Source organism: Anarhichas minor, unplaced genomic scaffold (assembly GCF_050575085.1).
Source record: "Anarhichas minor isolate MPS153535 unplaced genomic scaffold, ASM5057508v1 ptg000026l, whole genome shotgun sequence".
Classification (NCBI taxonomy): Eukaryota; Metazoa; Chordata; class Actinopteri; order Perciformes; family Anarhichadidae; genus Anarhichas; species Anarhichas minor.
In genome coordinates, this window is record NW_027466472.1 from 12,877,106 (window position 1) to 12,904,900 (window position 27,795).

Below are 27,795 nucleotides of genomic sequence, written 5' to 3' on the forward strand. Positions count from 1 at the left end.
ACACTAATCTTATAATACTGTTGAGTTCCCAGGGATCGATCACCTTCTCCCAGAGGAAGCTTCACCTCTCGCCTGCCGGGTTCCCTCGGAGAGGTGACAACAGCAGACTCCTTCGTTCTGCTTCTTTTATGCCTCTAATTAAATAATCGGACTTTTCGTCCCAGCATTGCTCTACAGCCGTAAAGTCAAAACAAATTTGAAGTTTGCAGAGACCATATTTAGAATAGACTATGTTCTATAGTATGTAAAGTGTAATGTAAAATATAAAAGTGTGGCTGACCCGATTATCCAATACTCCAATACTTAGTTAGGTCATTGGTCAATTATCAGAGCCCTAGATTAGATTGAACTGGGTTAATTTCATCTATATTGTAAAACTGCCAACAGGGCCTTAGGTTATGATCTGTGCTTTATGGGTAAAACGTCTACAATATAGTTTGTTGCCGTTCGTTGAATGTGATCAATAAAATGTTTCATCAACAGACCATTTTCACACGAGACATGTTGACTTGTCAATAGTAGCAACAGCTCAAGTGTCACTAATGGCATTAACAGAAGCAGCAAATTGAAGTTCTGTTGGTTCATCACCTCAAGTGACCCCTTTCACATTGTCACATTGTTTTCACATTGTCATTTGACACATTGTTTTTATAGTATCCATTATAGCTGCTTTAAGGCTATTTCAAGAGGATATGCATGATATGCTAAAACATTCTGCAGTGGTTCAGTGAGTGCACAGTGTTGTGATGTTGTTCAAGTCTGTGTGTGTCTAACCGTTGTCATCAACAACTCGTGTCTGTTCCTTGCAGCAATCAACTGGCAGGCCGATGATCTCTACTTCGACGAATGGATCAATAATCTGATGAGGATAAACAGCGATTAAAAAACATTAGTTATATATTATTTTATGATGCTGGATATATTTGCAGCTGAAAGCAAGTTGAACATGGCGAATGTGTGCTTTGGTGTGTTTATACCTCTCCACGGTCCCCCAGCATGGAGTCTGGTGGTTTGGGCAACTGCTGTCCACTAATGATCTTGAGAATGAGTTGTTTCTTGGGATAAGCTGGAAGCGGGTCATCACTGAATGGGTTGAAGGAGCCTAGAAGGAATAAAAGACAGCAGAGGAATAACTTTGATTTATGTCATCACTCAATGCCAAAGTCTGATCCTCTCACATTGTTCCTGTTATATGCAATATTCATACACAAAAAAGGTGAAAATAACATAAATACACACATTTCTGTAACTGATCAGATAATGTCGACTGACTACAGTTGTGCTCAATAAGCATGGCATCATAAAGTGCAGTATTATAAACTACATGTGCAGCAAGCCCATGGAAACATGCATGCCTCCCTTTTGTTGTGTAGCTCTCTTTTAGATGGATATCTAATATTAACACAATCAACAGTGTAACAGTACTATACAGTAATGTGGATGAGATCACCTTCATAAACTCATGTAGTGCAGAAAACATCCCTCGAAGACAGCAAATATCTCACATTGATTTACAGGAAAATGTATAAAACTTGATGCAAATTATCAGTTATATCTATTTCATGTAATTGTGTACCAATATAAGTCTGCTGTCTTCTTGCATTTGAAAATACCACATACTGTAGTTTCAATAGAGCACGCAGATACAAAATATACTGTATATGCAATAGTGTAAAGGTTTTAATTCAAATGGAAAATTAAGAGAGTGATATATATATAAATATATAGGTTTCTATATACAAAGTTTTATCCATTTACAGTTCCTTTACACCATATATGTATTTGTGTGAACAGTTGTAAATCAGTCACCCAATATAGTTACATTCCTAAATTCTAACCCGCTATAATTTTACACATCTAATCGCAACAAATGCACACTGATTTGCACATCAGTTTTTAATCGTATGAACAATGATGTGCATGTATGGGTGCTTGTTTGTGTGCATGCGGTATGTAGGTTGCCTTACCTTTACACATGGGAGGAGGTTTGAGGACGTAACCAATACCTCCGTTCACCATGAACTTGGCTCTGTTGAGCTGCATCATCCTGCCCTCTGTCTGGTAGTTCAGAGCGACTGCAAAAGAAACACTTAGTTAGATGCAAAAATTCACTAAACCTCTACTATCTTTAATTATTATCCCGATATTGTTGCAGTATACACAAACTATGAAAATCACTGAGGATGCTCAGTAGTCTGTAGCAAAACTGATTTGACTCATTAATTTATTCATGAAGACTGTGCGTGAATACAACCTTGAAATCTTAATTAGAAAAAACAGATGAGGAAGGAAACCAGCAAAAAGAAAATGGAAATAAAAAGGACAATTCACAGTTGCTTCAATGATAATCTTCTGTGTTTGTTTTTTATTTATCAGTTTTACTTCCTCCTTACTTTCTCCTTTGTAACTGTTTCTATTTTTGTACACCTAACGGAGATTTCCTAGAAATTCAGAGAGCAACACTGCTCTCTGAATTTAATAGATTTTTATTTAATTGGCAGGGACAGGCAGGGATTCCTTGGATGTTGGATTTCCTGACGCTGCTCATTTTAGCAGAGATAAAAAAAATAATCAGTTCTGACTCTTTTTCATTATCTTATCTCCTTTTTATGTATTTATGTATTTCTCCCAAATCCTCACAATGTCCTGTTCCAACTGTAGCCCTACAAATAAACATGCACATACTCAATTATACACAACATGCAAATACATACAGTACACACACATATTTTGCACAACTGAGTTAGTGGTCACACGCATACCAATTACCCTCTGCACAAATGACCACTGGCAACCTACGCAATGTGATATGTGTAAATGAAGTGTGTGGTGTGCAGGCCACAGATAAAATCTGAGTGTGTGTGCGGGCGTGCATGTGGTATGCAGTGTCAGTTAGTGTGTAATGACAGGTATGTGGCTAAAGGGAAGGCACCTGGTGTTCTCATTAAAAGTGAACCTCCAAACAGGTCAAAAGCTTAGAGCGACAGACAGCTGTCTTACCCAACTGACAACCCACGTTCCAGTAGAACTGGGGGTTGAAATTGGACGAGTCGATCCGATAGGCTGAGGGATAAATCCGTGACAGCTGCCTCTGGTTAAAAGCCAGGAATTGTTCGGCTCTGTGATTGACCAGAGACTGGGCTCTGGTCTCGCTGAATGAAAGAACGTCACCTGGAGTACCTGAAGAGAAACAAGGGTTAGGCATGCAAAAATGTCTTCGAGGTAAAGATTGCAATGTGACTATTTGTTTGTGTGTGTGTGTGTGTGTGTGAAGGTGCGAGAGCTTTGTTTTGGTGTTTCACCTTCATTCAGGCACTCCTGTGAGGCAACAGAGTTGGTGAACACCACCAGATTTGACAGATCTCTACTCAGTTTCATCGTCTTCCTCTTCCTTCCGCCCCTATAGCGATTGCCAGATGACAGGAGACAATTGCAAGAGAGGACGGAGGAGAGTTAATGAGATAATTTAAGAAAATATGGGACAGGTAAAGCAAGACGACGTGCACACACTCATCCCTGCGTGAAGATTTTACAGTTGCAAATCAAGCAAAAAGGATTGTCCATCATTGAAGCAGCTCGCAAACCAGAAATCCACACATATACGACACACACAGAGTTGTGCACACGCAGTCTAGCAATCAGTAAGTCAGTCACATAGCCACAAAGACACATGCTTGCAATAATCTGCACTGTGACATATTGATATGCAACCATAACAAAGACAGACAAAGTCTAAGAGAGACTAAAGGAAGGAAAAGACAGCTGAATTTCCGTACTTCTTGCCCAATGCTTACTCACAAAGAAAGAGGGGGGAAAACATGACAGAGGTGTACAAATAATGTGTGTGAAAGAGAACTGGGAGATATTCAGTTCAATTTGTGAAACTATGAGCAGGAAGTTGTGATTAAACAGCAAGGCTTGCAGAATGAACACTTCCTAGCATTCCTGATGTGTTAATTTAATGTAAATATATCAAATATGATACATAAGAGGAGAAGGAATCAAAACCAACCAGTCTCCCCTTTCTTTGCTGTCTGTGCTAGCACTTGGCTTGAAATCCATCTTTCTTTCCCTCAAACATAAATGAATGCTGAAGTGGCTTTAGCGGTTTGCATGGCACTACTTATGTCCTGAACTGTTCAATGCTTCCAGCAATCAGCAACTATCAAACCTCCCAGTTGTCAGGGATTGTCAGTGTTGTGGTGAAGCAGGTCAAATTGTTACCTGTTGAACTGTCCTCCGGCCTCCCTCCCAGACGTCTCCTGTATGTCGTCCTCCTTGTCCATGCTTTGGCATGACAGCCTGGATTTAGAGTGCCTCTGGACAATGGACACACACAGGAATATATAAAGAAAACACGCACACACTACAATAAAAGGTACTGGTTGAAAAGCAGAAAGACATGGCGTATATATCCTTGTCTTCAGTTGCCATCCTGATAAATGTGTTAAATACACAAACATGATACTGCCTGCAGCACAGGAACTCACAGTAAAGAGTTCTGAAGTGGACAAGGTTGATAATGTGTCTTTAGCAAATTGTATGTGTTTCTGTGTGATTCATGGAGAGTGTTATTATTGTAGTAGCAGTTTGAGTGTGTGGTTGTGCATGTTGGTGGTTGTTTTAGATAAAACGTATGTAATTATATTTGTGCGTATTTGTTGAAGTGTGCATTTTTAACATTTCTATTAGGGCTAAAGTGGAGTTGAGGAGCGGATGAGGGTCACAGTAATTACAGGGTTTAGGCCGGTTGCCAACCGACTACATGCACCCATGCATGCACGCATATATACACACACACACGCGTGGGAGGATGCATAATATGCAAAGAGGGAGGCATAAAAGAATGAGGAGGAGATGTGAGTGGGTAAACTGCACATGAAGTAGAGGAAGATAAAATGAAGCAAATGGATGGAGGAAAAAATTCAGAGTGGGAAATAATCAGGCTGAGAAATGAGGGAGTGTTGAGGAAATGTCTTTAACACAACACCCACTGTCGTCCAAACCTATATTATACTATAAAATGAACGATAAAATTAATCGATGCTAACTGCATCTTTAAGAAAAACCCTGAAGGAATAGAAAACATCTTAATCAATTTCACGATGCGAGAAAAACACATACCGTAGCAAGGATGTAAATCATATAGGCTACATGCTTTAGATCTGCATCTGTAATTTACAGATACGCATAGCGCACACATTCAATGCATCGATCTGTAGCGTGAAATTGTAAGATACGTATGGTAATCTTAATTTTGATCTATGGTCATGCTTTGTATAGGCATTTTATCATGTATGAGTTTATGGAAGATGTACTGTATCTACAGAAGAACAGTGAAGCTTCTTTTCTGCTTCCCATAAGTGAAGATCAGTTGAAGAGGCGTATCCCACTCTTAATGTTTGAACTATACACTCAGTGGACAGTTTAATGGGAACTCATAGCAAACAAACTAGAAAAACCACCTTGTGGTTGTATGCCTCAGCCAACCAGTCAAGTTGCAGTTCACATCTATGTCTGTACGAAATATCAGAAGCAGTGAAGCACGTGAAGTATTTTATTACCAACTAACCTAAATTTGCCATTTGAGACCTCACACAAAAAGATCAAGAATCAATCACAAAAAGAGAAACCTCTCTATCGCCTCACCTTTTGTTTAAGCGCCGTGATGAAGGATCTGCTTTGGGATTTCTTCAGAACCCCTTTGGAGCTCTAGAGACAAGAAAACACTTTTATATGTGTGTCTGTGTGCGTGCTTGTTTACATTCATGTGTGTGGATCATTTGATGTGAATCTAATCCCAACTACATTAGCACCCAGCAAGACACTTAAACCCTGAAGCTCAGTAGCTGGAGGGGTTGTATCAGACATCAGCCAAAAAAGCACAGCACAGCTGAAGAAGAGAGTGGGTGAGAAATAACTGAAAAAAGGAAAATGACAGTAGAGAAGACGGGGAGGAAAAGGCGTCAGAGGCAGAAAGAGGGGAAAGGGATCACCAACAAAGAAGGATAGAATGAAGAGCATAGGAAACCCCGATGCACACCCACTGCATTAAAATGGCTGTCAGGAAACTGAACCTTCTAAAAATAGCACAGGAGGCAAGCAGAGAAATTAAATATTAAGTAACACTGCAGACATTTAGTTTCTCATCACTTTCGGTCTGTTTTGACATGCTTTGGATGAAACACCGCTGAGGTGGGAAAGCAGTAGTCCCTTCAGACTGGCCCGAGGAGGTCCTGCTTTACTCTCTTTCTATTTGTATTATTCAGTGAGTGTGTTTGACCTGTGAGTGGTGCAGTAACTAGTCCACTCTTTTATTTTCTCCATTTCCCTCTGTGACTAATACCATGGACTATTTTTACCCCCCCCCCCCCCCCCCCCCCCCCCCCCCCCCCCCCCACCCTCCCTTTGCTTTCTTCTCCTAATCTGTTGACGAGTATTACTCTACTCCATATGCAGCTCCACACAACGCCTCGGGGTGGTACCTGCCGCAGGTTCTTCTGAAGGCCCTGGTGAGTAGCCCTGAGCAGAGCTCGGATGCTGAAACTGTCTGTATCTTCCTTGTCCCCGATCCGAGACTCCTTCAGCAGAGAGTCCAGTTTCTTTCTGATGTGAGATTCCACCTGGTGATGACCATTGTCCTGAGTGAAAGAAGAAGAGAGTCATAAAGAAAGGGAAGGAGAAAGAGAGCTGGGCAAGTAAGTGAGACACACGAAGGTGGTCATTTCAATACAGATGCAAGGACACATACATTGCAAAGAGATGATGGAGAGGAGTGCCATCTTGGTGCAACAGCACACATTGTGACTGATGCGAAGCAGGTTCAACCCAAATCCACCAACTGCAGAGCCACAGTAACATCAGCACCGCCCTTAGGCAATAAAAATAACTACAGCAGCAGTTTAGCATTGCGGATATAGATGTGCGGTATAGAAAACAATGCTGGTGCAATTTTGACTCCTGCTCCACTTGCAGGCAATAACTGTTATCAGTAATTTTTCATAGCTGCAAAAGACGGTGTGTGTTTAATATTTTAAATCTATATTTTAAATCTGTAAAAGTTAACTGGAGTATATTTAGACTACTCTTGAGCTATTGTATGTGCTGAAAAAGCTTTGTTTATGCTCTATTTCATTTTAAATTTAGAAACCATAGAATATCAATAATAATAATAATGTTAATAATGAACTCTTTACAAACATCTGGTTAGTGTTTTACTGCCACAAGCTGAATTGTACTTCAGTGGTACCAGTCTAAACATCTATACAACTATACAGATTCATAAGCTGTGTCCAAAATCACTCACTTGTCTCTCTATATAACAGACACCAAGTAGTTTAGTCTGTAGTGAGCTGTAAATTGATGTTTTAGACAGATTTTATTTGGCACCAGTAAGAGAACACAACACTATACAAGTCTCTCTTTTTCCACAGCCAGTGTTTCATTATTAGACAAAAGCTATATCACACTATTAATGCAATGCTCGTGGTGACTGCTGTGAAAGCATGTCGGTTTAACGAGCTCAATACAAAACCTCTCATCAGTGAAAACCTGCCACCACCCTTTTAAAATGGCAATGATCATCCAAAGTGGCATCTGCAGCCTCATGCCTCCAGCTAAATGTGGAAGAATGATGCCATATTCTGTTACACAACTGAACCATCTGGAAAACAACCGAGTGTTTTCCTGCTTTAAATGTGGTGAGGAGGACCATGGCACTATGAAGGAATAAATAAACAGGATTAAGAATGATTAGAAAAGTGGCACAAGGCAAGTTCAGGAGTGATTTGCACACAGCAAGCAGCGATGATATTCGCTGACACGTTTTACATGTTTCTGAGCTGCTTATCTATTAAAAGAAACGTAAGTTCAGATGCTTGTATTTATACCCGCACCATTAAGCAATGATTATTCCCAAACATTACTGCAATGATGATCAATAGAACTTTGCAAGTACCAACATTACTACCCAATTACTGAGGTCATTACTTCGAGCACAACAATGCCATTAAGATCCCATTACCTTCTGTATGTGGGGGACTGGTTGTATTCTCGAACATTACTGATCAAGCAGCTCTTTAATAACTAAAAGAGGAGCATAAAGGAAAGCTACCAAGACAGAGAGACAGACAGCAGCTGGAGTCAAAGTTAAATTGAGTTACTTTTATGTCTTTGTTTTTTAAAAGGTATTGTAATGTAAAAGTAAAAAAAAAAGAAGCAAAACTTCAAAAAGCAAAAGTTATGTTTCAATCATATTATCTGTTTTATCTATCGAAATATTGCTCTAATTTGTTAGAGGATACATTTTTATTCAAATTATTTCAGTGCTGTTCTGGTTTCAATTGCATGTAGAAAAAACATGATGGCTCTCTGACAGGTGTTCTACAATTAACATTACATTGCATTATTATACATTTAGGAAACGGCCTTCCTGAGCAACTGGTCACCCTGCCAGTATACGCATTAACTGTCTTACTATGATAATAGTGAATAAATGAATGCCAAAAATAAAAACAGAAACTTGACTCCATAGATGGGCACAACTGGCTTGAGAATGACTTGAGTAATGTGAGGTAACGTCTGTTTGGGGGTGGTAACTTGGTTCTTCGTGCATTATTGTGTGCATATTGTCACGATCAGGCTTTGCCCTGTGTGTTCTGTGTCTTTGTTTCTTTCTGTAGCTCCTCACTCACCTAATCAGTTCATTCAGTGCACCTGCCAGTCACACTCACCTCATCAGCTCATTAGTCTCACCTGTTCACTCTGCCTAGTTCACTATTTAAACCCCTGTCTTTCACTCACTCACTGCCAGATCATTGTGTTTTGTTTTCCGTCCTACCCGCCCGTTTTGCTCTTCCTGTTCCCGGTTTCCCAGTCTGTCTGCCCTGTTTTTGCCTGCCTTGTCCTGCCGGATTTACCCCCCTTGTCTCGTCCTTGGATTACCTGTTTTTGTTTCGTGAGTTATTAAAGACCTTTTTTTCCCCTACTCTGACTGTCTGCGCTTGAGTCCACATCATGCCCCGTGACACATATCATGTTTATAGCTACAATCCTCTATCTTACATTGCTGCTCTTAAGCTTGAAGTCGTCCTCAATTTCATCGGCGCTGTCATCGTCAGACACTTCGCCTTCCTCGGCGTCCGCAGACAGATAGGCAGGCAGACTCTTGCCCTGGGTAGAGAGAGGACAGACAACGAGCTGAGAGGACAGCGGACAAACATACATTTTTAAACCATGCACATGTCTTGAAAATCCTCGCTTGTCTCTAGAAAGCCCACACAGGTTGCACCTCTAAGATAGTCCGAGCATAACACAGAAGAATGCAGCATGTTTTAATAATTTACTTAACTGCACACATACACACAAAAATGCACCTTGAAGTTGTCTCTGTTATGCGGCTCCTTTCTCAGTATTTATAGGCAAAGTGAAAGCCAATACTGCCACATACAAGCACACAAGAGGGCACAAAACACACTTGTGCACACACAAACACACGCACAAATTATACAATCAGCTGCAGATTCTCCTCGAAGCTCCCTGAGCAGCTCTTCCTGCAGAGTAGAAAGCCCATTAGTGAGCCATTCTGAAGGTATGAGTGGGAGTCAAGATTTTCTAAGGTTCTTCCAAAATCGATGGCAGACTGCGAGCTTCCCGCAGTACATCGAGTGTCTCACTGGCTGACATGACCGCCCTTGTTTCATCCACTGCCACCAGCAGTCTATCCCTTCTTTCTATCTGTGATTGTCAAAAACCGTTATGCCATATTCTTTTATCGTCTCTCTGGTCTCTTGCTCCACTGGGGGATGGAGAGAGGTTAAAGGTTCTCAAACGAGCTCATAAAGTGGGGGGGGGGGGGGGAGGAAAGAGTAATAAAAAGTGTTGGAGGAGTAAAGGGCTTTATAGAAAATCAATAATGCTCTTTCACTTTCCAGACATATGGCTGGGGAGGGACAAAGCCAGTGATACTTTTTTTCCTGGGGACAATGCAGGCTTTTTTATATTACAGATAAAATAAATTTAATCCATAAATGCTGAAAGCTTTTGCTCAACAAGATGCTCTCTGTGCTGGTGGATAAGGATCTTCTGGCTCTGAGGCAGTTAAAGTGAAAGCTGGTACAAGGAAGATGTTGGGTTTTCGGTCCTTTTGAGGATGATCATATCAACTATGTTTCACAGATCATCTTTTGCTTGGCACCCGTCTTCCTTGGGATTACAACAATAGGTGCTGTAAAGAGATAAACTGGTGAGGCTGGACATGATAACTTGCATACTGAAAGAATAAAAGCAATGATATACGTAGCCTTCGTGCAAGTCTCTTGGAATAATTAAATTGTAAGTCTTCCGGACTAAATGACAAAATATGTTCTTTGTTCTTTTTCAAAACAACCCACACTGTTTTTATGGTTACATTACATGCTACATTACCCGGGTCATGAAGGAGTATGGGCACATGCAGGTGTATCACGCCCAAAGGGGGGGCCAGGTGCAACACAACCGATCTACACACACCTTTCTCACCAGTCCTTTGTCGCTCCAGCTAACACATATGTACATATGTCCTCAACACTCACCCCACCTAGCAAAGCCACCGACACTACTACTCTGTGTGTAGAGCGTGCACGGCAGTGCGGGGCTCTCTTGCCACCTACCTTTAGACTTGGGAGATTTGGTCTGACTGTCACCACGGAGCAGCACGCGACTGGGGCTCCGACAGGGTGGTTATTTCAAACACTCTCTGAACTGAGGTCAGTGAAAGCAACAAAGCTGTCTTGAACGACAACGCCTTCGTTCAGAGGCTTAAAGGGACCCTTCACTGAGGCCTCGAGCCCTCATTTCTACATAATACAGCACAAAGCGTCAACCTGGAATGACTAAAAGCTGCTCCTGCCTCACTCTCTGAGGGGAGGGATGAGGAGGAGCGGCAGAGAGGCGGAAAGCAGCTTTCTAAGCCGTGACACGCGACCCCCAGCATCGCCATGCTGGGACGGGCAGTGGGTGTTGCGGCGGTTGATGGATCTAAACTCTGCTGGGTAACAGTGTGTTTCATGGAACATTTATCTATTCGTCACGGTTAATTGCAAAATTGCTGCGGCAAGTAGCAATTTTAACAAATAATAGTTTGACAGCCCCAACTGACTCTCCTTGCAGGTTGTGTTTGTTGTAAGAAAAATAAAAAACATCAATCTTTTTCTCAATTATCATATGCCAGCATCTCGTCCTTCTCTCCATTCTCCACTATGGTTAATACAATGACCTAGTTTTGTCCTCCCTTTTTCCTCTTCCTTCTCTTCATCTGTTTATGGGCAATAATTAGCTGCCTTGCAGTGCCTCTCCCACTCCCCAACGTCAGTACAGTAACGCACATTAAGTAAAATATGGTTCTCCGCTTTCTTCACTGAAATAAGAGGAAGGAAATGGAGATGTGCAATGCAGATGGTTTGATTTACAAGCAAATGATCATTTCATTTGAAAACATGAACTGTCAGTCCACCATCGCATCAGCAGTATCCACAGATGTGTTCTTACTTTGATGAGTATCTTGCCCTGGAGCCTTTGAGGACTGGGTAGTGTTTTTGAATCTCTGCTCAGTGCATCTCTCACATCCAGTTTGTCTCCAAAGATTTCTCGCAGGTACTGAGCAATTTTCTTCTGCTGCTGGATGCTACAGTGGTTCTCTATGGACAGAATCACTGGGTACCTGTAAGAGAGAAAAAATACCAATATAAATATTCAGATTTCTATAAATTACATCAAAATCTGGTAAGACGGAAAATTTGTCTTGAATGCAGCCATTGGACTGCGACTGATCTGATATGAGTGTGAGCCACATCTCTAACTGTACTTCCATGTCTCAGCTCCAACCAACAGAACAGCGAGGAGGTAAATTATGAAAAAAATACAGCTGCATAAACACCTCTCCACCCATGTGACATGGTGTGTATGTCAAAGTGGTGTGTATATGTGTGTGTGTGTGTGTGTGTGTGTGTGTGTGTGTGTGTGTGTGTGTGTGTGTGTGTGTGTGTGTGTGTGTGTTTTCATTAAGAAAAGGTGAAATGACTTGTGGCCACACGGTAGCGCAGCTCAAATGTCAGGTTTGTCAGACTGACGGCTCTCCCTCAGGGGAAGCAGCCCTGCTCTCAAACCCCACCTTTGATCCACAAAACACACAATCATGCACACACTTACACATACACACACACACGCTCACACACACACACAAACGAGTCCACTGCCAAAGAAAAAAAGAGACAACAGAGAATAGAGCATCCAGTCATTTCACAGACATTGACATCCAGGAGCTTCTCTCAAGTGAAACACTGAGGCGGCTCAATGAGCTGTGTAGTGTGTGAGAGAGAGAGAGAGAGAGAGAGAGAGAGAGAGAGAGAGAGAGAGAGAGAGAGAGAGAGAGAGAGATGTGGGCTGCATTTCAATACAGCCAAGGGGCCATTAATCATATTAACAGGTGACACTGGTGATAAAATATCAGCTGTATGTAAAAGGTGATAACAGCAGAGAGGAGGAGGAGAGATAAAGCATGGGATGTTTAATTTATTCTGCTGGTCTTGCTGTCAGAATTAAAGATTACTAATTAATATGGTGTTAGTTTATGAGACTATACACATATTTCCGGTTTTGGAAAGTGTGAAGGTTTTCTTTCATGGGGAACATTGAGCATGTGGTATTTGACTTAATTTACAGAGGAATACAAAGAAGTTACCCTGAGCAGTGGTGCAACTCAGTCAAACATTTTCAAAGGAATAGACATACCGATACCATTATTTTAATCATAGATAAATCTGCCAATTCATTTCTCCAATCAACTGAATAATCATTTGGCCTATTGAATAATCAATTTAACAACTAATCGTATCAGCTCTTACAGCGTAGAGTCAAAAGACAAGAGAGGCATCTATTAACAGGGTTTTTGTGGGATTTTCTATCCTTGTTATGAAATTAGGCAAGTTAAGTAGGTTGTGTGCCTGTCTTTATTGTCAGTTGAATGTTAACCTATATTGATCTGTAATTGATTGCTGATGTAATTAAATTAATAATTAGACATTTTGGGAAATACCCTTATTTTTTTTCTTGTTGGGAATTTGCTGAGAAGCTCAATACTGTCATTTGTCAGTTAAATATGAATCTACAGCTAGCATATTAGCATAACCTGCTCCGGCCACAGGTTATTAAATCCAACTCAGCTCACTTACTAACACATTTGTGTCACCTGCTGAAAAACCAAAGAGTAAAAAATGACTTTATGGAGTTTATGCTAAGCTAAGAAGCTGCTAGCTTGAGCTTCTGAGTGTTGTATCAATCTTATCATCTAACGCTTGGCAAGAAAGCCAATAAGCATTTTACTCAAAAATCATATCATATATAACCTGCAATATTTAAATAATTACCGTCTAGAAGTTGACAACTAGAAAATAAGATTGAAAAAACAAACAGATGCACAGCCTTATTAATTTTAGTGAAACTTCCAACAAGCTATTGCCAAATGTACTCATCTTTTTAGTTTAATTACATAGATTTAATCTGCTCCAACACTGTCTGTGCCTTTGTATTGAATAGATGGTTTTATAACACAAGCATTGTACTCATAAGTAGTTGCAATAGATGTAAAAGCGAGCCAATGTAGCAGCAGGAAGCTACATCATTCATCACTTTGTTTGGGTATTGCTGGACCCAACAGAGACAAACAGTGGCTCCTCTGGGAGCCAGAGGAAACGCTGCTGAGCAGATGGTTCAGTAATAGGTGCTAATTACTGCCAGGAATCACAATGTTCTCCGAAAAACACCAACCTGGCTGTCTAAATGTTGCAACTTTCTTGTTAAACCTTGTGGGGGAATCTTACATCTTACATCAAATTCAAAAATATTTCATTACATCTGTGGGAGAAATTGTAGTTTGAGACTAGTTTTATGAAGAAAAATACAGTACTTCTGCAGCTTGTGTGTGTGTGTGTGTGTGTGTGTGCGTGTGCGTGCGTGTGTGTACACTTGGAGAAAGGTTCTGCTGTTTGTCCTGGTGCAAAGGACATAATTTGCTCTACTGAATATCAACCAGAAATGATGTTTCAGTCATATTTATATGAATAAGTAAAATGGCATTTCTATTTGGCATTCTGGGCCATTTTCTCCCAGTACAATATGAGATATTGTCTAGTTTCCATAAAGTGTCACAAACACTCGCATGCTATCACACACAACAATAGGGTTGTTGACTCACTGGTTATTTATGAAGGCATATTTATTGATGGTCCCTATGACAGACTTGAACGGTATCTTGGAGGTCAGAGTGTAGCCGTGTTGGACCATCGGCTCTCCATCAGGACCATCCCAACAGTCCACTGCAGGGAAAAACAGAAGAAATGATGCATGAATAACACTCTTTGCTTTGAATATTGAAAAGACAGTCGATTTCAATTGTACTTGACATCTGAGCTATTTCTCATTCTCCTAAGAACACTAGCGTAAAATTCCATTTGAGGGTGAAACAGAGTTTGCTGCAATTATAAACCAGCTTGGACTTTTTTCACAGTAGCCATTTTGACATGCCATATTAGGAAAAGCACAACATTAACGATTACCCTGTTGTATGGAAGTGTCCCATTAAATCATGACAGTGTGACAGTAATGCATGTTACCAAGTTACCAGAAACTGAAACGGCTAAATAGAGCACAGCCAAGCTTTATCTCATCATTTACACCTGTGCTTTTCCTACTGTGACATGTCAAATGTCTTCTGAGGAATAGGCTTAATGTATGCACAGTCATGATTAGATTTGCATACCTTCTACACAGCGGCAGCCCGACTGCAACACCCAGGCATACATGTCGGTCTTAGAGTTGGAGAGTAGCTGGTCCCCAGTCAGGTATGTGTTATGAGAGGAGGCGATGAAGTAGTTACACAGAGGCTGCTCCATGTCTTGATTCACCTCGCGGTGCAGAGGGTTGAAAATATCACATGTTGGACTGCGCATGAAGCTTGTAAAACCTGAAGGAAAATATAAAATGATTGGAAAAAAATAAAATAACTTGGGACTAAAACAGAATGTTGCTTTGTTTCAATTATGTTTTACTGCTTTGAATATTTAATTAACAATACCAGACATTTGTTTTCAGTCGTGTGGATGGCAATGCTGCCTGTCAGTTACTCAGTGTCGGTGCATAATTTCGATCCAGACTAAACTAGTCTGGAAATATGTGTATAGTCTCATACTTGCCATGAAATGTACATTCCCTCCTGCAAAAAGATTTACATTTAGATTTAAATTAAAGTGAACACCGCCACAAAAACTTTTTATTCTTAAACTACCAGCTTCCAGATCATATCATGCACCTTTTAACAGCTTCTAACACTGACATCTACAATATCTCTCTTCAATTTCCAGGAAAATACCAAGGGATGACAGACAAGCACATTCAAACCTGAGCGCTGTGGTTTCAAACTCGAGAAGTGGGGTTTGAAACCATCCACCGTAGGGTGGATAGCTTTTTTAGGTGGTAAAGCATGAGGAGGAGTGAGAGGGAAGAAAGCCCCCTTCATCCAGAGAGGAGGGATGAAAAATGAGACAAGAATACCAAGAGCGGAAAAAAACGGAGAAAAAAAGCCAGAGAGCAAAGCAGACAAGGAAAAAGAAGCAGACGGTTGATGTGGAAACGGAGACTGGAGGAGAAACAAAAAAAATGTGAACATGTGTGAAGGTTGATATGGGAAGTCAGTGATCAGGAGACAGGATCTCGTCATGGTGCCATCATGGCTAAATCCAGTACACAGTAAATGACATAAAATACTGGAGGTACATCTTGTCACACTGTAACAAAGATGTTAATGTGGATTTGTTTGTACATTGCTGTCACATCTGTGCACAATGCATGTTCAAACACGCTGGTCTGATCATTCAGACACACAGTTTTAGCCGTCATGCCTCCAACAACAAGATTAGTCTCACCCTTACTCCTACCCCTCTCATCTCCTCTCCCCATGCTCCCTCCTCTCTTTTCTGTCACACTCTCATTTTCTCTCTCCCACCGCCCTCATTCTTACTTCCCAATTTTCTCACTCCAGCTACCCTCCTCGATCCTCACTCCTTCTTCTCCCTTAAGCTCACCCTTCAGTTGCATGTGGCATTACTTACAATGACACTCAGAGATGAACACTTGCCAAAGACAAAGTCCCAAATCATTCATGGCCATTCTTTTTTTCTATTCAGTAAGTCAGGATTTAAAACACCTTAGGTGACTCAGCATAAATCATGATGAGTGGAATTCACAGTAAATTACAAAAGCGGGGTTAATATAAATGTAAAAAATGGTAAATTACTATTAAATTGCCCTTAAATATCAATTTCATTTTAAAAGGACATCAGTGTTTTTACCAGCTGTGACAGCGACGCTGGTGTTGTTTTCACCGTATGAGTCTGTGTGTGTATCATCTTGCCAAAATGTGGTCCTGGACACACCTACTGTAGCAGGAACTACCACGGCGAGGTATTTATATATCTCTCTGTCTGTCCACAGATTTTGTCGCCGCGATAAAGTGGCAACCATGCAAGATGCAGTCTCGAAACTTTACAGGTGCGTAGTTGAGATCAAAATGAATGGTCCCATCGCAAGTTGGTCTCTGGATGGTTGTTAAAACCAAAGTTAAGGAAATAAATGCATATCAAGGAATGACTGAGCTCAGGTTGAAAAATTGGGGGAGCAAAAATAAAGTGGTAAAATAACAGTGAAAGTTACCGTCGATCCCCAAGACTCCACTTTGTTTATTCTCATCAGACACCTCAAACTTCTCCATGATTTCTGCAACATACTCTGGAGACACATTGGCCATCTAGAGAAAAAAGGATGAACAAAATAGTTTAGACTCTTTGAGATGTAGTACATAACAAAGATTAAACCCCTTTACAAATGCTAAATGGAGTCAGACTGATTTCCTATCTTTATAACATATTTGTGTTGCTATAAATGGATTACCAGCCATGTCAAGCAAGCAGCACAGTCTGAGAACAGTATTAATGCTGAGATTCATAGGCAGGACGCGGTAAATACAGAATGATGAAAAATGACACCATTGCAGTGTAAGAAAGAATTTATCAGAAACACAAAGAAAAACACTGATAGAGAAAACGTGTGAAGAACAAGAAAAGGGCTCCCATGAGACACAATTTTAGGCGTGATAGATTGGCTTAGTGGAGCAGATTCCTCTGGGCAGACAGCTGAGACAGAGGGAGTTAACTTACATGTAAGACTAAGAGAGGAAGAAAAGGAACTGATTAGTTTCTTTTGAGTGGCTGGATCTCAAATTGAAACGGCTTATTGGGGAGAAAGTAGTTTGGACACTTAATCCTGAAAATGTGTTGGGTTTAACTTCACTGTCGGAGTCTTTTATTGCCTCTAACCTGAGACAAGCGTGACATCTCACCTTCTGCTCGTTGTGCAGGAAGTTGGCCAGCTCGTCCGCTGTCAGGTGATCCTTCCTGTCACTGTACGCCATCATCAGGAGGAACAGGTCCCGTCTCAGAGACATCATCTTGTAGAAGACGGAGAACTCCTCGTATGTCAGCGTGCCCTGCTGATCGTCCGTGTCTGCTTCCTGTGAGGACGAGGAAGTGATATGCCATCGGTGACACATCTCAGTTATTATATTTTGATGGTAAGTGAAACTATACACATTAATGAGATTCCAAGTGAAACAACAAACAGAAACTTCTGAGGCTGCTTGTGATACAATTTGTTTACTTAATCTCACTACATTTTGGAGGCCATAACAGATATCCATATTTGAGAATCAAAATAATATATAAGTAAATGAACTATCTACAACACATAAACAACAATTTTTACCAAGGAAACCTACATTCTAATTTGCCTAATAAATCTGAGACAGGATGAAAAAAATTCATTATACATGATTGCAGTAACAATTAACATACAATAATAATAATCTCTGAATCAAATTGTTGAATCAGTGTGACATTTTTTTGCTGAGTACTTCCCGGTACCGCAAATGTATCTACCTGCTAGCTTAAAATTAAAAAATTTGACTTCACTTAATTTTGCATATTCAACAACCAATTATAGCGTGGTATGCAAGAATAAGAGTGAGGATGTCATCTTCATATGTAGGCAGCCATAGCTACCTTGGTACAGTCATGGTAAATAGCGACAGAAAAATAGTCTGGAACAATTTGACACACTAAAGAAGACTTATAGAAATACTAATTATTAAGTAAAAAAAACAAATAACGATAAATGTAAAAAAAACTTTTAGATGCACATACTATCACGAAATAATAACGCCAAAGACAACACATTTTTGTAATGCTAGATATGGCTGTTAGCTGTATGAATATCTAATGTTAGAAGATATAAATACATACAAATATAACCTAATCTGCTTTCATCCATCAACACCAAACTTCCAAATGAAGCGGGAGGAAGGGGGGATCCCTAAGGATACCATGTAAAACCATTGATGTGTCATCTTTGTCATAGAGGATCTTTGCAACAGCTTCCGTGTCTGCCCGATGGCCGGATAGATACGTCACTTGTTATATATTTCAATAAAGGCAAAATGACCTTCGTCCTAACGAGAAATCAGCCACCATGAACACAATGTCAGGCTGAATAGATGTGAGTGAAATAAAATGGCAATTCAGTCTTCTTATCGGGCTATTATATACGGCCAAAAAACAATAATTACTGTAAGTGATAAGCCAATATCAGCCCTGCCTATATATCGGTCAATGCACAGTCAGCTATGCACAGGGGAACAGCTGCGCACATGTGCAGCTGCAAACTGTCTCATCTTTGTTTGTTTTTCCCGTCTCTTATCATGTTTCTCTCTTCCACACTGATACAAACACAAATTCACAATATACCAGATTTAATGAGACAAACACATTACTTCTTCAACCAGTTTTTTTCTTGCCTAACCTCATATCTCACTACATGCTGCCCGAGGACACCCACAGCCGGGCTCGCCGCTCATTCTCTCGTGCCGCCTCGCTCTGCCTGCTCGCTGGGCAGCGTCTCATTTTACCTGGATCTCACACAGGGGCCCATCGACTCCACACCAAATCTAATAATACCAGCTAATGCATCCATCACACTCCCGTAATGAGCTCGCTGTGTGCATTGGGGATTCGATCACAGAAAGAATCTACACACAACCAGCAGGATAAATGGCTGTGATGGACTTCATCAGAAATGCATGGACAGAAAACAAAGAGATCCAGGGTATATTAAGCAACTGCACAAGCTGTTCCCGTTTGCTGCGCTGTAATCTGCCAATGCTTCAATATGAAAGAGATAAATTAATGAAATTTCCCATCTAATCTCAACCCAAAGAGTGAATTTTTTACAGAGCAAGATTATAGTTTAGCCAATTATGAAGAGATACAAAACATTTTTAAATCCACTGTATCAAGTCTAAACTGCTGGAGGTTGAGAAGGCTTTACAATACATACTGCAAGGCATTTCAATTAGAAGGTTTATGAGCTGAATTACAGATATTTAGTGTTCTGTCTTCTATAGTTTTCATTAGGCCTGTATAAATTAATATTCAGATTCTGTTAGAGAGCAAGAATGGGGAGTTCTAATCTATTTAGGAATATGCACGAGGCACTATATGTCAGCTAAAAACCTTGACGTCTTAAACACAGGGTCACTCTTAAAATGACCAAAACTCAAGTCATATGCAGTAAACCTGGGGTCTGGGGGGGGGGGGGGCACTGGAGTCTCCAGGGCTCCATGAATCATTTGCCCATGGTAGACTAGCTTTCCTTATCATGGTTTCATCTGATTAATCAACATCTGACTTTAACTGCCCTGGTCACTCTCATACAGGACTAACCTCTCCTGTTGTTCCACACCTGCCCAGCTGAATGTAGGCCTGTCACCTGACCAGTCACCTGTCTGCTCCCCATTAGCCTTCAGAGACAGCATACTTTCCTGCTAGCATTTACCCTTTCCCACAGACTGTCTTTGTGCCCTTGTTGGCTAATCTTGGCAGTCCTGTTTTTGCTCTGCTTGCCGGGCATTCCTTGGTCCCTTGAGTACTGGGTGGTGACTTCCTTGCAGGTATTGATCATATTTTTGATCTGTTTAACCCCTAAACCTCTACCTTGTGAGTCTGCACTTCATTCATCATTCCTGTGACAGTTTCCTGAACCCTCAAACACCTGCTTCTGAGGGTGGTCAGTTGTGATGGACAAAAAACAAAAGTTTCCTCGTCAAAATTCACCCAATTCACCCAGGTCCAAATTAAAAGATCAAAATAAATATTCTCATCTCATGATTAACTATCAAATTAAGATGGCTGTTGAAAGTCAACCATGCCTGCTAGAGCAAAGGCAAATTTGTGTTTGTGGTCAATAGATAAAAGAAAGTGGAAAAAGTGTTTCTGCAAACTGTAACTCCATTAGAAAAGCCAGCAGACACTGTATGTGGATTTATGACATTACTCAATGTCAGTTTTAAAAATTAAATCAGCCCTCTCCACACACTTCTTCATCTATTTCCTCTTAAAGTGTCTCTCTAGCGCATGAACATATGAAATATTTCTCGGACATGTATTTTAAAACTGTTTTAAATTTTAAACTGTAATGTGACGTCACTGATCTTAAATATTTATACAGAAGGAATTTAATGTATTCGGTTGAAAGCAAACCTAATTTTTATTTAATAAGAGGGCTTCACATATGTATGTACATGTTTTGATATTTAATTTCTATTCACTGACATAGTGATGCCCCAAAAATGAATGTAAGAGCAATTTATTGGATTTGAGATGTAAAGAAATGAAAAAAACAATCGCTTCATATTCTGACCTGAAACATTTGTTTGATCTTCCTGCGTGGCAGATTGACATTCAGCTTGTGGAGAAGTTGGTAGATCTCATCGATGTTCAGGAAACCGTCTCCGTTCTTATCGGCCTCCTCAAATGTCTGCTTCAGCCACGTCAACCACACACATTAAGGAAAATGAGGTGTGTACAAGGTGAAGGCCTACATACATAACATCTGTGTGCATGCATGATTTCAAGTTTGTCAACTCCAATTGATATTATTTTAGGGATGGTGCTCGCCTTTACGCTACTGAGTTTGCACAAACACCCCAGACTCTGAACCACTGAAAACTCTAACAAAGAGCACTGGGCTAAAGGATATTGGTCGTGCGTACGCTGTCGTTTCGCCAGCGAGTCCTCATCGCTGATGCCGGCCATCAGGTAGCGGAGGCCAGTTATCCAGGTTCTGGCCTCTTCTGAGTTTGACGTCACCAGATCAAGGGACTCCATGTGGTTTCCGTGGTACACTGTGAAACAGCAGGCCGAGTCAAAGCTACCGTCTGCATGCCGATGGAAGATGTCTGATTGAATGCCCTCTGTCACTTTGTAGAGTGAATCAATGGTGACTGAGGAAGAGGGGAGCAAAAGAAAAGAGACGTTGTGTTAACTTGAATTGCAACTTAAATGATAAGGCTGGTGATATCCTACGTTTCTATATACAACATGTATTCATAGACCTCCATTAAAAACATATTTATTAGCCACACTGTTGCACTACATGGCAAGTTCCTTTATTACCATGAACGTGGCCAGTAGTAGTTTATTTTGACTAAAGTGCACATGCACCGTCCACTTGCTGTAAATACTCATGAGAGCACCCAATGTGTATTAATGCAGTATACTCCTGTTTGCATATGTTTTGCTAAAAACTACAATGCACAGGTGCTATAGGAAAATATTGGGTCTTTTAAAAAAGTTGATATATACGTGTATTTAAAGATTTACTATTCAGTAGGTACGAATGAGTCTTGGGGCCACAAACCAGGTACGGAAGTTGGAAAGTATTGAGAGGCAGACTAAAACATTGTTGGCTTTCCTACAATTTGCTGACAATAGGAAAAACATAGAATAACACCAGTCTTATCATTTTATACTGTGACCAAGTTCTTGACAATTTCCCATTACAGTATATTGACAGAGGAATTGAGCAGGCAGAATAATGACATATTATTAAAATAGAATAGCAGCAAAAACTGCTTATCGTTGTGAAAAACAACAATGACCACAATTAGTTGAGTTACGTTCTCTCCCTGATTTTCTCTATCATGTGTTTAAAAACAATGGGGTAAGCAGTTCCTGTAGGCTTCAGAGTGTATCACAGTCTGATGACATTGGAGTATAAACTTAGCTATTTTTGATTCTGTGTCTTTGTTAGGAAAAAGCCACAGTCTGCAGTAAACTACATCCTGTTCCGCACACCAGTCTCTTCAACTAGTTTGTTTTCTCCTCACGGTATGTCTCTCACATGTGTCTCATTCAATTAAAGCGATTCATTAATGTCCCTCATCAATGCTCTAATGTGTTTTCCTCAGAATAATGGACCTTAATGATTTTGGAAACATCATTATGTTTGAATAATTGATTAAAGAATGAATTATATGATGAGTCAATTCAACTAATTGCCTTCTTATCCACCCCAAAAATACTTCTGTCATAATCCATTCCAAAATGATCCCTGTCCATTTCCTCATTACACTCTCACTCCGTTACATAATCTCATCTCTGAAATTCTGATATGATTGAAAGTAACAACATGGCAGCCTTATTTTGATCCTGCTCAGATAGATAGCACACACACACACACACACACACACGCACACACACACACACACACACACACACACACACACACACACAGGGGGACATACACTCAAAGAAAGAACTGGGCAGCTGTTTGAGTCACTTAATCATGTCAATGGAGAGTATCTAAGAGGCTTATATAATGCTGACAGCCTACACACACACACACACACACACACACACACACACACACACACACACACACTGTTATTTGAACACATGTAAGGACAGGTCCACAGATGTATGCTTCAGTAAGTTGAAACATAAAACCAGTTAAGTAAAAAAGTGACGGTGATGCTTTGAGGAGGCCATGAAATAAATGATGATAATCCCCTCAGTGCCAGAGCCCTTTGTGACATGATACCTGTCCACTTTTTAGAGGTTCAATCAAATGCAAAGGATTTTATTTAAATTCCTCTCGTAACTGTAAACCGCTCAAATATTCTGTTTCACAAAGGAATACTCACTGTGCAGAAGCTAAAGCTGCTCTAACTTCTGTTTCACTGGGACTTCAAAAATGAATTCCTGTTCACTACTACAAAGGCCAACATGTTAGTTGAATGTAAATAAACACGTCTCGCATGCTTCAAGACACTGCTAGTATCTTAACATAACCATTGAAAATGTTTAATAATGTTGTAGTTCTTGTGAACGGACAACAAAAGCAATGTCATTACAGATGAGTTTAGAATATTTTTTGAATACCACAAAATAAGAAAACACAGGCAGTGGGCAGGGTCTCTGCAGATACAGATGCTGCCAGCGCCACACACTTAGTGGGTCACAAGTGATGATTTAAAGGGATTATTTGCTGTATTCAAAGGTGGATCGGACAGTCAGTCCGTAAAGTGTGATGAATGCTTAAAATAGACAATTTGGTAAGTCATTTTATCGTTCGACTTTGATTTCTATTCCAAAATAAATGTGTGCAACCTGGAGTTTTGATGCTGACTGCTCAATTGTTTTTGCCCCTTTAGGCTTTTTAGCAAAGTAGATACTCCAGTGATTTTGAATTGGACTTTCATAAAGTTGAGGGACAAATGTAGAAAACAATGGTCAAAATTAAAGCAGCAAACGTTGAGATATGCTGGGGTTTTTTTCCCAAGTAAAGGTCAATCTGCAAAAATGCAGAAACCTACAGTTCCCATGATTCAACTCCATAATGTATTTCGAACCATGTCTTTCAGACTCCACACCGTGTATGTATGTGTGCCCATGCATACTCACTCTTGGCCTTCTCACTCTTACGTGAGGGCTTCCAGCGAATGCAGGAGCGATGATCATCCAGGTAGAAAAGTCTCACCAGCCCTTTGGATCCTGCCTTCAGCTTCACCATCTGTGTACCCGACTGCATCACACCCATGCATCGCTCCACTGCGGGAGAAAATGCACAAACACAAACACTGGGGTCAGTGGGGCACTATATTAAGACACAAAGGGAACAGGTGTCTGGCTCGTCTTTTTCTTAGGAGGAAGTAAGGCAAAGTGTCACAGTGTTGCACAATTAGCGAAGCAGCCAGCGGCTGATGTGGGTCAGAGTCCAAACTGCAACAGAGATGCTACTGTGTGGACACACAGGGCTGCCTTTCTGTTCCCCACTGACCTGCTACTGAAAGCAATGGAGAGAAGGAAGAAAGAGAGAGCTCTCATAGAGAGAGAGACAGAGCCGGTGTGTGTCTCTCTGTTCTAAGTTTCACAGAGAGCTTGAAGGCTGTTCAAGAAGAAATATATCGACACATCATGCTGAGGCAGGTGGGAGCTGGGGCTGCATAAAACATAGTGAAATTGTTTTAATCTTGCAACGGCGATTCAAGATATCGGTTTACCCAAACAAAAACAAAAGAAACATCATACTTTGCTACTTGCCTCTGCAGATCATTTTGGTTTTATGTGATTGGATTTTCAACAGAGGTTATTGGGATTTAGTTTGCATCGAAAAAAGAAATTCAAAAATTCAGTAGAAAAATATCTTTCCAGAATCATTGTCCCAGTTACGCTGGGTTATCCTCAAACCACCGTTTGCATTGGAACTATTTCTTTGGAAGAAACTAGTCCCAATTAAATCTGTCCAGTAGAGGTTTGCGGATCAGAGAAACAGGGACACACATTTTGGAATTAAATGTTGCTATTGCATTTGACCAGGGGCGTCGTTAGGCCTGTTTTAGGGGGGCTGAAGGGGGCTGAAGCCCCCCTAAAATGTTCTTCAGCCCCCCCAAATAATTTGGCATTATTGGCTTAAAAAAAAAAATATATATATTTTTTTTTTTTGGTGATGTCATTAAATTAAACTATTGTTTCTCACATGGACAAGTTATTTATAACTCTAACATGCTACATATGTGCGTGCGTTCTGGTTTGTATGTTTTCTCCCCCTTCAAATTACAATCCAATAGCCTATCATCAAAGTTAACGATGTAAAGTTGACACTGTCAGGTCCATTCTCCATCCATTGTGTACGGTCCCTTTAAGAATTAGGATTTGGGAGTGACGCGGATATGAAAGCTAGTTTATCCGTCTTTCCTTTACAAGTAGGACAATTATTTCTCTCTCTTTATTTGAGAAAAGTTCATATTTGTGTTGTCAAATTTCACTATGACCCTGAAATTCTGTCACTCTTTCTGATTGAACCAATCTATGAACTGTCTGAAACAATGGATATCCGCGGCCCCAAATGGGCCCCAAAAAAAATTGCCGCGCACTATGCACGCAAACATGCCACTCCCCTTGGGGCTAAGCCCCCCCTTTCTTTGTATCCTAGAAACGCCCCTGCATTTGACAAATATCAAAACACTTATTTATCCAAAACTATCTGCATGACTAAATACAGGGAGGGTCGGGGTAAGTGAGAAAATCTCTGTTTTTGTTTGTTTTGTAATTTGAGTAAATTCCCCCTTGAATTGAATGTTGGGTAGCACGTTGCATCATGACTGTTTTAAATACTGTGGTAATTATAAAAGTCTCTGCCCCATCAGCTTCAACACCGTCACATCCGCGTGCTGATTGCAAACCGGTGCTTAACATTTTCCCATTGTGTGCAAGCTGATGGCTGACGGCTCACTTCCTGTCCCTGCAATGCATTGTTGTGCAACAGTATCCAGTCAATTTAATACACTGAAAAGTAAATGTAGTTTCTAGCAGTCATCTACAGGCGATGGTTCAATTAAGGACACTCGAATTGAAAAGGAGAAAGAAAATAATGATGGAGTGTTCTGAAGAGGAGAACACAGTGACTGAAATGATGGTGAGAAGTGACTTTGTGTTTGTTTGTTTGCTTGCTTGACTGCCTGGCACTGTCCAGTATGAAGAAAGGATAAAAGACAAAACTTCAAACTTTGTACTTTCTGTGACAGCTTGTGGCAGAGATACAGACAGGGATGACAACAGAGAGATGGTGGGATTTCCATCCTCATTAGTAGAGTATGTGCATGCAAGCCCGAGTGTGTGTGTGTGTGTGTGCACGTGTGTGTGTGTGTGTGTATATGCATGTGTTTGGCTATGAAAGAGTGCACGTACTGTAGCACGTGTTTCAGTGTATACATGCAATATGTCTTCATGTCCACCATATGTTTACATGCATCAGTATACACATCTAGCCCATAATTTGTCTTTACAGTAAATAAAGAGGTTGACTAACATTGTTACCAGATGATGTAAGAAAATGACTCAATACAACTCAATACAACCTTGGCTGTGAAGTATTCAGTGCACCCCACGTCATTATAGTGAGTAAAAAGTGAGTAGCAAATTATGACGAGTAGGGATGAAATCACGTTGCAGCTTGCACGTGGCCACAGACACAAAGCTTTTATTTTACAAGACTCTGTTTTCCCTCTCTTAAACATCCGTTTAGTTTGATTTTCACTCCTGTCTGTAGTGAAAGAACATAAATACATATAGTAGAGGAGAAAACTGCCTGATACTGTTGTAAAAAATATATATATTATATTGGTATTGAGAGATGAAGAAATGCCTGCAGACTGCTTGGTTGTTCCTAATTCTTTTTATCCTACGTAGAAATGACAGACCGAGATGGTCTTCCTTCGGTAAAGACATTTAAACATTAAATGTGAACACAAAATAAACCATTTAGATAGATTTCAGATCTGTTAAATAATACCGGGCCCCACCACTGCTTGCAACTTATAAGGTTGAAGATAGTTGTCCCCTGCCATCAGTGTGTGAATGGGTGAATGGCATGTAGTGTTAAAGCGCTTTCAGTGGTTGGAAGACTAGGAAAGCACTGTACAAGTACAAGTCTATTTACCATAACTGCCAAAACGGGAGATGAGAACTACAAGGTATTACCCGCTTCTTTGAGCACCAGAAATTGCAAATGCAGACACACACAAACATTAACTGGTAGCATAATGTATACCATAACTCCAATCTGAATCCTAAACCCAATATTGTAGCATTTAGCTCTCCTCAGGGTTCCCGTGGCATATTTCCAATGTTTGGGATCAATTAAGATAATAACCTCTGCAGCAAACACCACATTTATTAGTTTCGCTGCATAAATCAAGACACTTTTTTATCATATTGGAACCACACATCAAGGATATATAAAAAAACAATTGCATTTCCTGTTTTTCCAAAATCCCTGGTTAAGATGTTAGCTATCCTACGACTAAACGTAAAGAATGCTTATAATCCCAGGTGTTATTTTCTGCATGAAATCGAAACCATGTTAGCAAACAGGCATGGAAAGTCTGACAAGGGAGCCCAATGCCTCAAAGTCTTCAGGGTTTAAAACGACAAACGATAAAAGACCATTAGCCCCTTGGAAATATGAGTAATTACAAAATGTTCTAAAGTTAAAGTATTTCTAATCTTACGGAAAGTACTCACATAAAACACACACTATTAGACAAAAACATTAAAATGCAAAATTATTGATTATCTTCAAACACAAGTAAATTCAAACCTCTCCAGATCCATTACACATATTTAAGAATACTCAACAGAATACACGCTGAGCAAAGTACTTGTTAACAGACTTTCTGTCCTGAGGATAGGCTTAGCAATGACGCCATTTTTTTCTCGATACTAGATGACATCTTTGAGTTTCCAGGGACAGTATTAAACACACACAAGCATAAGCACATGGCCCTGAGCCCCGTGTGTTATCTCACAAGGTGCA

The 27,795-nt window shown here is 40.4% G+C and overlaps 1 protein-coding gene across 2 annotated transcripts in view; it reads right to left on the reverse strand.

Annotated features, from left to right (window-relative positions):
• Nucleotides 1–27,795, reverse strand: part of plch1 (phospholipase C, eta 1) — a 44,602-nt gene that overhangs the window by 5,513 nt on the left and 11,294 nt on the right. For both annotated transcript variants that reach the window (XM_076100420.1, XM_076100419.1), the window contains exons 2-18: nt 23,883–24,029; nt 21,178–21,421; nt 20,839–20,968; nt 17,429–17,599; nt 16,744–16,837; nt 14,795–14,998; nt 14,231–14,351; nt 11,527–11,698; nt 9,064–9,171; nt 6,486–6,641; nt 5,650–5,712; nt 4,225–4,319; nt 3,303–3,400; nt 3,001–3,180; nt 1,968–2,075; nt 978–1,102; nt 775–859 (exon numbers count right to left, since the gene is read on the reverse strand). In XM_076100420.1, the coding sequence (XP_075956535.1) occupies nt 775–859; nt 978–1,102; nt 1,968–2,075; nt 3,001–3,180; nt 3,303–3,400; nt 4,225–4,319; nt 5,650–5,712; nt 6,486–6,641; nt 9,064–9,171; nt 11,527–11,698; nt 14,231–14,351; nt 14,795–14,998; nt 16,744–16,837; nt 17,429–17,599; nt 20,839–20,968; nt 21,178–21,421; nt 23,883–24,029 (2,301 nt within the window). The remainder of the gene's footprint in view (nt 1–774; nt 860–977; nt 1,103–1,967; nt 2,076–3,000; nt 3,181–3,302; nt 3,401–4,224; nt 4,320–5,649; nt 5,713–6,485; nt 6,642–9,063; nt 9,172–11,526; nt 11,699–14,230; nt 14,352–14,794; nt 14,999–16,743; nt 16,838–17,428; nt 17,600–20,838; nt 20,969–21,177; nt 21,422–23,882; nt 24,030–27,795) is intronic.